The 11,995-nt window shown below is 40.3% G+C and overlaps 1 protein-coding gene across 4 annotated transcripts in view; it reads left to right on the top strand.

Moving 5' to 3' along the window:
- The window catches only part of TUB (TUB bipartite transcription factor), a 212,122-nt gene that overhangs the window by 167,564 nt on the left and 32,563 nt on the right, over positions 1-11,995 (top strand). For 2 of the 4 annotated variants that reach the window (XM_042439374.1, XM_042439394.1), the window contains exon 4: positions 6,608-6,745. The exons of 1 other annotated variant lie outside the window; for it this stretch is intronic. In XM_042439374.1, coding sequence (XP_042295308.1) covers positions 6,608-6,745 — 138 coding nt within the window. The remainder of the gene's footprint in view (positions 1-6,607; positions 6,746-11,995) is intronic. One more of the 4 variants, XM_042439384.1, reaches the window with a different exon arrangement.

An 11,995-nucleotide genomic window follows, 5' to 3' on the forward strand; every position in this document is an offset into this window, starting at 1 on the left:
CTGTCTGATGTGGGATTCTTTGGACAACTTTTTCCAGGCTCTAATCTGACTTATTCTTTTAGCTGGTGTTGCCATTTTTTTCAGTCACAAGGATAATTCTATTCAGCTGAGTAGACCTGAGAACAATTAACTCAAAGGAAAGAGAGGCCCTGTCAGATCCCTCATAGTCTTGGACCCCACTGTCTGCATTATGGGAGAAGAACACATATAGAGGAAAAGATGTTGTATGTGTGGGGACTATCCAGTGCTGTGAAACCTTGATAGTACAGGATTCCACATCACAGGAGGGGGCTTGATAGGTCCAGGCTCTCCTATACACACTCCCAACCCCATCCCACTCCCAGCAAATTACATGAATGATTTATTGTTGGTGGGAATACAATTGGAGGGTCCTGCTGTCTTCTCTTATGTGATTAACCAGCTGTCTGGATTTCTCCTCCTCTCAGAAGATGTTCAAACATTTCATTCAAACATTGCTTCATCTTTGGTCCCACTAAGTTCAACATAAGCAACTTGAAGCTTCCTGATGCCATAGTTGCAGCCATATGTGCTCTTGATCTCTCAGCTGAGCAGACTGTGTAGAAATAGGTGCATACATAAGCATTGCCTGAGATTAAAAAGCTGCTCAATTTGAGTCAAGTAGTCTGCCCAAGCAGGAGGGTGCCTGCCAAGGAGTGATCCTTGCTGTTGCATTTTCAGGGCTCAGTGATGGAGGTAGACAGAAGTGATTGAAAGGAACTGTGTTTGACCTTCCTGGTCCAAATCAGGTAGTAAGAAGCTGCTGAAATAGAAGAGGCCTTGGAAGAATCTGTCCACAATGTTATTGCGCAAGCCTTGTAGACCTGTCTTCTGAGATGGAGCTGCATCACCAGAGATCAACATAACAAAATGCAGATAAAATGACAATATTTTGTCTTTTCCTGAAAATGGCACAACAAAACCTCAGAGCTTCAAACCACTCAAGAGTACAGGTTATTCATATAAGTATAGCTACTTATCAATACTTTTAAAATATTTATAAGCCACTCTTCAGTTGAAAGACAATTATTGAAAAAAAGCAGGAACAGTCTGGTCTTCTAATAACAACAAATAAAACTCCAGTGTATGCTTAAAAGGTTCAAGCAAATAAGGTAGCCTTGGCATCAGAGGATCTGTCTTCATGGGCCAAATAAAATGTCTTCTTCCCTCCTCTTGGCGGGGAGTCCAGATGATTCATGGCCCAAGCTCCAGTGCTGGTGTGAACAGTAGCCAGCCTATTCAGCACCAGAACTGGGGTATACCCCCTCCTTATAATGACTGTTTAAAAATTAGTATTTGCAGCAGATTTTCCTGGAACAGCTGGAGCCTTCTGTTCCAGCACTGGGTGGCTGCTGGCATGCACATCCCACTGTGTTGTCCAGAATTGACACCACTGGCAAGAGTTGCTCCCTCTGAAGTCAGAACCAGGTGCTCAGCCATGTGATCAAGGCTTGGTGCCTCATTCTGACCTCTGAAGTGTGTGACTTGCTGCTTGTGTGCTGGATGGCACAGCAGGATGTGCATGTGAGCATCTGCCCAGCTTCAAAACAGAGGGCCTGAGGTAACAGGGGGAGGTTGGGGCAGTTCCAGGGCCAGGATATTCTGGGATGCCCCTGGAGTATCCTGGTCCATGCAGACAGGGCCAGAGTTGGTGTTCTACAATCCTTCTGTAATCCATAGACAGAGAAGGCCTTGTCCTTGGTCTTCAGAATAGTTTCTGAGAATGATATTAGGATTTGGTTAGGTTCTTGCTGGGATGCTAGGGTATATTTGGTTATTAGGGCTGCATCCACACTGCATAAATAATCCAGTTTGACACCACTTTAAATACCATGGCTAAGTGCTATGGAGTTTTGCGACCTGTAGTTTTATGAGTCATTTAGCTTTTTCTGTCAGAAGTGGATTATCAGATGGGGACAGGGATGGGAACAAAGAGGATCACTCTTCCATCCTTACCTCGTTCTTATTGCGATTGTGCAGAAGCATTTCTATCCTGTCATCCTGTCATTGACATGGAATTTTACTGCCCTTTTGTATTAACGCAAACTCCTGTTAATGCAGAATGACAGGACAATGCCACTTCAATGACAGGACAATGACAGGATATGTGCAACATCATTTGAAAGCCTTTCATGCAATCACGTTCAATTGCAGTTCACTGATGGGACACTGACAGGATAAGCGCAACATCGTATGAAAATTTTTTCACGATTGCACCATAAGGATGGGACAAGGATGTCCTTTTCCCCATCTGATAGTCTCCAGAGAGCTCTGGTGCCACAACAAACTACAATTCCCTGAAGCCATGTACCATTGAGCCATGGTATTTAAAGTGCTGTCAAACTGGATTATTTCTACAGTGCGGATGCAACCCTAATTACCAAGCTTTACATATATACAGAACTTAAGCAGAGAAGAGGAACAGTGTAGGTATTTATTGCCTTGATGGTGCCCTCTTACAGCAGCTTAACCACCCTATTGAACTCAAATAGAAAATTAACACCTATGAAACATGTATAGGGTTGTACTGTAAATGCCACATTGTAAATGTTTTAAAAATATTTTCTAACTGAGATAGAAAGTTCACTACAATGAAGTAGAACCCTATTAACCCTGCTTTAATTGATAGTCAAGAGAGCAGTGGACATGAGCCCAATTGCTCATGTTGTGACACACTTTTGTATCGGGTTATCAGCATAGCTATTTGTGTGGACACCTGCAAGACATTTTTGCAACATTATTATCACCCTTTAGGATTGCAGGAAGAGCTGTGGCTGTTAACTGTGTGTGGTTGAGGTTATACTGGCATACTCCCACATTAACATGGATACATATCTTCTGAGAGCAGGTGTGGCTGCTTATGTGTAAGAAAAACTAATGGTATTTATTGATCCTTGTTTTTCCTTGTTCTTAGATTCCTTTTATCTGAAAGAGTAATTAATAGTTAGAAATAAAATATGTGCTTTTTAAAAAGTATATGTCACTTTGGCCTGTTACAGACAGCCAAAATAAAGCTGCTTCGAGTCACAGTGGAGGGATGGTGTTTCAATGATGCATGCGTCCTAAGAGTCCAGAAGTCGCACCAAAGCCACACTCCAGCCTGGAGCATGGCTTTGGTGTGACTTCTGGACTCTTAGGATGCATGCATCAGTGAAAGACCATAACACCACTGTGACTCGAAGCAGCTTTATTTTGGCTGTCTGTAACAGGCCTTTGTTAGTTATGACTTTCTCTTAGGGTTAGAGTGGAATTAATCTGTAAGCAATAGTTTATCATTGTATTATATATATCTCAGTTCTGTCAGAATTGTAACGCATTTACAGTACAGTGCAAGCATGTCTACTTAGATGTAAATCCTACTGAATTCCTTGACTGATGTTCTCAGGTTAGTGTGTATAGGACTGCAGTCTTAGCTTTTCTTGAAAACCTAATTTTGCTGATTTTATCGCCAGGAGTAAGAGACAACAAGACAGCAGCTAAGATATGGATCAATTCTCATATAAAGTAATGTTGATTATTTAAGCTTTTGCTTGACAAGGTCATGCCTGTCTCTTAAAATTCAGGCTTTGACACCTGTTCAGAGCATTCCCTTTCTTCAGAACTAAATCTTTAAGCTGCAGCTCACAGTAACAGAGTCATTTAGCCTCAGGCTAATGCTGGTTAGATGAACAAATTACCGGTATAATAAGAAGGCAACTGGTATTCAGTCTTAAAAAGTGGGTGCATTTCTTAATCTTAAAACAAGCAATGTAGCATGCACATGCAATGTAGCAGACACATGTTGATACTCCAGATACTTTAATACACAATTTTCTTTTGGGGAAGGACTCAGGTCTGGAATGGTAACAAAGATGCTGCTTATGAGCATATCTGGACCTTTTAGAACAGTGATCAGAATCATGCAGCCACCCACATGTTGTAAGACTGCAACACTCAGCAGCCTTACCATTGACTGTGGTGCCAACCAACATCTGGAGGGCCACATGATTCTTACCTCTATGTTAGAGCAGTATCTATATGGTGAACAGTTTTGAGAAAGAATGTATAGTGTACTTATAGTGCTATTTAACTGGATTTGGAAAGTTCCAAATCTGCAATAGTGATTGTAGGAGGAATTCAGGGAACTCATCCTCTTCACCAAAGTGGGTGTCTTCACAAGATTCCTCTCTAGGATCCTGAAGGACAGATTGTATTCTGTGGATATAAAACATTGCTATTTAATTTTTTGTACTTATTTATGTGTCCTTTATTGGAGAAATGCCTCTCTCTGTGTATGTGCAATAAACCTGAATATATTGTGAAACCTTATTGATTTCCATTTACTTTATGTTACATCCTGGTTAAATAATAGTCAGTGCAATGCTAGTTCAAAGATGTATGAGTTGTAGCAAAACAGGATTAGGCAGAAGCCTCTTCATCCAGCAGAAATGTCCGTCTGTTGGAGAAACCCACTTCTCCCAATTGATCTCTTAGATCTGCCAGCCTATTGACAGAACAGCTGGCTTAGGACTGCAGGTGGAAGAGCTAAAAGCAGGGGCTACAGATGAGGTATGGTGAGATAGGGCCTGATTTACACCAGATCCAAATCTCAAGTAGCTCAAGAACAGAGTCACAATGCTAATACAACATTAGAAGAGGATGAAGATAGTCCTAAGTATTTCCCAATAGACTTAGGTTTGGATACGGTCCAGCTTCACCTATCTTATTGTCTGCTCTCCTGGCTTTTAATCATTTGATCAATTACGTATTTACTCCATTGCTGTAATCCTGTTGTCCTATATTTAGGAACAAGCCCCCCTGAAATTAACATAATATGTTTAGAAATAAACTCAAGTAGCTGAATTTTTTGTTTTATGACAGGGTTGGGCAACTGAGGAAGGTTGCCTGGGGGAGGCGGATTAGCTACCTAGGAGGCCTTGGAGGGCCGCACCTGCTCTTGTTAAAAAGAAAGACACACACATACAGTATATTGTCAACAGTTGCGAAATTTTCAGTGTTTTGAGTTTGAAAAGAGGCCCCTCCTGGGCCCACTGAGTGTGGTAGAAACAGACCCCCCACACACTAGTGGACATTTTGCTGCATTCTGAGGCAAAAAAAAGTTTTGGAATGTTTTTGCAAAAGTTGGTTTTGGATCCCATTAAGCCTTCAACTTTGGTAGAAAAGCCTTCCACACATTCTAGAGTGCATTTGAGGGCATTCTAGAGTGTGTAAACACACACACATGACCCTGTGAAGCCTGAGAAGCCACAAAAACAGCCCTTTGGAGCTGCCCACAGATCACACTCTGCTCACCTCTGCTTTATGGTATCCTGTGTTTAAGACTTGTTTTGGTTTGATTTGTTCCTGTGTGACTCCCTGTGCATTTGTAAAACATATATGCAAAAAAGAATGCTGGGGCAGTGAGAAGGACAAAAAAACAACAACACTATAGTTGTGTAGTGGTTTAAATGTTGGACTAGGATTCTGCGAAACCAGGGTTCAAATTCCCACTCAGGCAAGAAAACTCACTGGATAATCTTGTAGCAAATAGCAAGTACATTTCTATACCACTTATCAGAGCACTTAAGCACTCACTAAGCAGTTTACAAAGTGTAAGCTAATTGCCCTCAACAAGCTGGATACTCATTTTAGCAATCTTGGAAGGATGCCAGGCTGAGTCAACCATGAGCCCCTGGCTGGAATCGAACTCACAACCTTGTGGTTTCTGATTTGCACTTTGCCAACCTAAGAGGAAGGCAGTGGCCAACCTCTTCTGGGCAAATCATGTCAGGAAAATTCTAGAGTAGGGTTGCCATAAGTTGGAGTAAACTTGAAGGTAAATAACTAAATAACTAAATAAATAAAGATATATCATCTTATTTCTGGTGAAAAATTGCCCACCAGTTCTGCTGGGAATTTGTAGAAAATGTACTTGCTTGGAGGCATTTTAATTTACTACCTGAAAGAGCCAGATATTGCACTTACAGAAAAATTATTTGCTTTGAAGGTAAGTACTGCTGCCTACGGTCTGAAGTGGCTGGTTTGACGGTGAAAGAGACCCCACTGAACACTCTCTAGACATTATTAGAAACATTGCAGGAATGTGAATCCCATTTCAATATCGAGTTGAAATTAGTTAGCTATTTCTTACAGCATTGAGGTGCCTAGAAGCTGTAAGAAAACATGAAATAATAAAGGCCTGGAAATGAAATCTTTCTTGATTATATGGCACAGGGGGCTGAGTACAGATAGCACCATCACTTCCATTATATACTTGGAGACAGCTATGTAAAAACAGATACAGCTGGTTCACACAATCAACACATCCCATGAAGTGACTGACAGTAATTTGGCAAGCACTGACTGTATAGAATACAAGAACCAACATGTAGGGGAAAAAATCCATTACAAGTCTTTTGTCTTACCATTTTCGTTCTGCTAAACTAATGGAAACATATGCTTTTATAATCTGCTTTGCTTGCTTCTCTGTGGCTTCACATACCATATTTCTGATTCCTTCTCTCCCTTATTTTCTCTCTTGTTTTCTTTGTCTTGGTCTCTCTCCCTTTTGTTTGTTTCTTTTTGGTTGGGGTGCGCTGAATCTCTCAAGCAGTACAGGAGGCTGAGCCAGAAGATGTAAAGATGGTAGCGGACTCACAAGCCCCGAAATCAACTAAAAAAACCAAGGCAGGCACAGGAGGATGCCAGACTGGCAACACCAGACTGGAGAAAAAGGGAAAACACAAAGGTTAGCTGCATGCTACTAATTATTAAATAAGAATGGGATGAGCAGCAAGATACTTATACTAATTTAAGGGAATTATTTGCTGCTAATGATCTTGCTTCAGCTACATTTTGTCCAAAATAAGTTTCTTTAAAATCATTTAGTAGATGGAAATTGCAAGGTTTGACTGAGAGAGCCTATGCTGTCCAAGTATTAATATTTCCATTGCTCTGGTGGGTAGCAGTAAGTAGAGGTTTGTGGACCACACTCAATAATCCCCCTTTCACACTTCACAATTATAGTACTTTGATACTGCTTTAACTGCAATGACTCCATCCTATGGAAATCATGGGACTTGTAGTTTCATGATATGTTTAGAATTCTCTGCCAGAGCATTCTTGTGTTTTAGCAGACTACAGACCCCGGGATACCATAAGATGCAGCCATGATAGTTAAAGTGGTATTAAAAACACCATTAGCCAGCGCTATAACTGGGCAGTGTGGGGAGTGGTCTGTATCTTTAAGCATGATGCAAGAAGTGGGAGACTCAACGTATGAAATTCTAATAATAAAACAATATTGTGGTTGTGCAAATAAGCAAGGTTTATAGTCACCAGACTTAGCTATCCTCACAAACCTAGCTTAATTTCAATCATTCAAATCCACATTTTAAAAGTTTACAGAACTTGGACTACAGAGTGTTGGACTTCAACGCTGTAGATCAGGGTTTGAATCCCTCCTTAGGCATGGAAACCTATTGGTTGACAATGGGGAAATTACACTCTTTCAGCTTCAGTGGAAGGCAAAGGCAAACCCCATTTGAAGAAATCTTGCCAAGAAAACCCTGTGATAGGTTTGCCATAAATCTGAAATGACTTGAAATATTTTTATCCATATTATATGAAAGGTCTGGTAAGAGCTGGTTTTTTTCTATTTATTTTACTACCAAACTTGTAGGAAAATGTTTTCCTATCCACTTGATCAAAGACAGAGTCTTGTGTCTGTGTCTGATGTCAGCTTTGTGGATGGTGTCTCAAGAAGTTTCCAAATTGGATTGGAGACTGCTTCCCTACCATACCTATTTCTGTAAACAAAAATGATGTTCATCAAGAAATTGTTCTGAAGTTGAAGTCAGTATGAATGTGAACCCATAACAACCTACTCTTGTTTTCTTGTATAATAGGTTCCTGTGTTGCAAAATTGGTACATAAAAGAGCTGTTCCCTGTAAGAAATGTCCTTACTAGAATAAAAGTGACAAGATTTGTGTAATTATCTGTAACATATTCTTGGACTACAGATCAGGACACTGGGAAATGCCATCTGTAGTGTTCTCCCAGTCATGGAGTGCATTGAATGAAGCAGTAGCAGCAGGATCTGGGATCTCTTTCCAATAGGGTCTCTCCAGGTGCCTGTTTTCAATGTGCAGAACAGTGCAGATATCATTTCCTAGGGCCCTGATCACCAGTGCTTCGGAAACTCTTGGGGCACTGCCAGGCTGACAAGGTAGGCTTTTGGGAGGTATTATAATCAGGCATCACTTTGATGATGGAGAGCAGTCATTGCAGTTATGTCTGATGCAACAGAATAACTGCAAATACAGTACTAGCTACTTCTGAAATCTGAACTTCCAGGGTCAGAGTTGAATCCAGGAGCATACTCAAACTGCATCGGCATCTATAGGAGGAATGTAACCTCATTCATCACAGGTCGAATCCCTATTCCCTGATCTGCCTTTCAACTGACCAGGAGCATTGCCATCTTGTATGGATTAAGTTACAATTTGTTTGCCTTTATCCAGTCCATTACTGATGATAGGCACTGGTTTAGGATCAAAGTTGATTATAGGATTCCAGTCCCAGGATGCTGGGACCCTTTTTCTGCTATTAGCTCCACTGAAATTGGACTGTCTTTCATAAAGCATTCTTCCTACAGTGAAAACTAGGTGCAGGCTTATAGCCAGTGGGAGGGGAGGAATTTAAGGATTTTCCAAATCATTGTTTTGATCCAAGTGCCTCCTTGAGCAATTTGCTAAAGAAAAATAAAGAATTCAAGAGCAAAGTATGTGACAAACATTGTGTTCACACCAAAAATTCTCATACTACTACTAGTAGTAATTGAACTAAATCCAGTTGCTAGCCCCAGTTACAGAAGACCCATCAAATTAGTGGAATTGACTTATCATTCAGCAGTAGATTTGAGTGCCCCTTGACAGGGAGTCTACACAGATGAGAAAAATTCAGCTTCATCTCACATTTTCCTGGTCTGCAGTGACCCCACTAGTGAACAACTACATGAAATAACCTGGACTCAAGTTGTACTGACTGGTACACATTTCTCGTGCCCAAATTCAAATGAGTACAAAAGGGATGCACTTTTTTTAGTTCCCAGTATGTAAAACCAGATCAACAAATAGCCTTATTGTTTACCTGCCATTCTTACCAGCTTGCATTCTTTATTAGTTACTACCCCCTCCAATCTTCTTCTCTCCTTTGCGTGCCAGTGAGTGATAATGCATAAGCCTAAATGTCTCCTCTTCTCTGACTATCTGTTGATTTATTTTTAAAAATGTGCTTTTAATATCTTGTGATGCAAACACACATACAAACAGGATGAAAGCTGTTTATCTCCTTCACTTCATTTGCTGGCCATGGAACGCTTCACTCTGCTTGCTGCTGTCCCAATCCCCAACAGAGTCCTCATGCTCCAAAGCGGCTCCAAAGTCAACCAGCAGGGAGGGGATAGTCTGATCTATCCCTTCACTATTGATCTCATGGCTGGGCTTGGCTGGTGAGGGTGTGTCCAGAAGTAATGTGCCCCTTTGCTGGCAATCACGGTGAAGGAGATAGGCAGTTTTATTCCCCGTGATGTAATGGAGCAAATCCTCACCATTGCCTGAGTGAGTGAATGAGCAAATTAATGACGGAGCACCACTGCAAATATAGAGGGACAACTGCATGTAATTTTTTTTTTAAAAAAAATACTAAATACCCCACCATTTCAGAAGCCCTACTAGCCTTCAGCTACTATGCTCTGAACATGTCTGTCTGTCTGTCTGTGTCTGTCTGTCTGTCTGTCTGTCTGTCTGTCTGTCTGTCTCTCTCTCTCTCTGTGTGGTGACATACACCAAACTTGCCAGACTAATCCTGCCCTCCAATTAGCCCACTTACCCCAATTCCATGCTGATCCTGACAGATGTGTAAAAAATCTGTCCCCCCCCCCCCCCCCAAAAAAAACATGAGTTTTTAAAAACTGTATTAATGCCTGGAAGAAGTGATTTCACTAGGAAACAGGGTGTAAGTTGTGTGTTCACTTCCAGAATTGGAAGTCAAGTGAGCACAGTTTTTTTTTTTTTCTGTCTGTGTAGACAATTCCTTAGTGGGCCTGCTTTAACTGTGACTAGCAAGTGGATTTAAGGCCTAGATGCAATAGTACTACCCCTGCTAATCTTACTCATTCCTTGATCTGTAATTGGAGATTATCACATGGGGACGGGATAAGGACGGTATTGCTCTCCTGTCCTTATCCCATCTTTGACTGCAATCCCGTGAAAGGCTTTCAGATCACAGCACTATTGTCCTGTCATTGACACGGCATTGCATTAACATGAACTCCTGTTAATGTAAAATGCTGGGCAATGCTGTTTCAATGATGGGACAGTGATGGGATCTGCACAATGTTGTTTGAAAATCATGGTCAATTGTGCTTTTCGGATGGGATAATGTTCGGATAAGCATGACGTTGTATGAAAATCTTCTCGTGATCACAGTATGAGAACGTGAAAAGGATGGGGCAAAGATGTTTTGTCCCCATCTGATAATCTCCAGTGTGTCTGGCATGTACTGATTTTATAGAATTCTGGTAAAATTATGCCTTATATGCCATAAGGCAAATTTCTTATATAAGTAGTATTTCTATTGATCTGGGAAATCATCAGCTTATCTTGATATCTACTTTCTGCAGAGAAATGGCTAAGGAAACAAACACCCATTTGATTTTTGAATTTGAAAGAGCTATTCATTTTCATTGATGTAGTGATGTATTCTCTAACTTTGTATACAGCAGACTGGACAAATGCTCATTGAATGATTTTGTGTGTCTCAGTCATGAAAGCCCCCTCTTACAAATTGATCGGGGCAGAGCCAAATCCTGCAGGTGTAACCAGTACAGTATTTTCTCTTAGCACAATGCCAGGTCTGGGCCAAAATGGCTGTTGACTTAATTAATTAAATAGAAACTTAATTAATCCCCCCTCTTTTTTTCCCTATCTTTTTTTATAAAGGAAATTTGTACTTGAATATATATTTTCCCTAATTTGGACTGAATTTAAGGTCTGTTAGCAACTCAAAGCATGCTTAATTTTAGGACAGGGCACCCAAAACTAGGTATAATTTTCCTGTTTGTATATCTAAAAGACACTAGCAGTGTTCAGTTTCTTTAAAAATGAGATATAATCCCTTTAGGAAAACAAAAACAACTTTTAAACAAAGTACATTGTATTATGTACTAATTAAAATATGTTCTATTTATTATGGTTATTTCTGCTTTTGCTGGATATTCACTTACGATGACTACATTTACTTATGCATGTATAACAATGCATGTGTATAGCTAACATTTGCAGTTTTAAATTAAGACTTGTGTCGGGCCACATCTGAGTGCATCTACATTGTAGAAATAATGTAGTTTCACACTACTTTAAGTACTGTAGTACTGAATGTTGGTGCCTCACAAAACTATAAATCCCAGGATTGTGTTGGAGTAATGACAGTTAAAGTGGTGTCAAACCGTATTATTTCTACAATATAGATGCATCCTCTGTCTACGAGTGGAACAAACACTATTAGCAGAACTTTCCTCCCATTTCTTTCACATGACATTTCCAAATCTGCTTCAAAGGTTCAAGGTATCCTTTCTGGGATTTGGAAGGATGGAAGGGTAAAGTGGGAAGGCAAGGAAGGGGAATTTCTGTTGTTGAAGTCTCTTTTCAAAATGTTGGGTATCACTCATATTACATATTTTCACCCAATGTATACCTTGTTTCTTGAAAGTCAGTTTCTTGAAAGCCAATCTAGGCAGTTAGATTTGGTGGCAATAAGCTAAAACAGAAAGATTTCAGATTATGCTAGTGTTTCAAATTTTTAAGTATAAATTACAGTACAAGCAAAGAGTAATGATTTATGTTGTGAGCATCATCCCTTACAAAGGTTGTGCTCTGCATTCTAGCTCCACAAAGACATTCCTTTGTTCACAGAGATCTGTGTTGTCTATTAAAG

This window comes from Sceloporus undulatus, chromosome 1, assembly GCF_019175285.1.
Source record: "Sceloporus undulatus isolate JIND9_A2432 ecotype Alabama chromosome 1, SceUnd_v1.1, whole genome shotgun sequence".
Taxonomy (NCBI): domain Eukaryota; kingdom Metazoa; phylum Chordata; class Lepidosauria; order Squamata; family Phrynosomatidae; genus Sceloporus; species Sceloporus undulatus.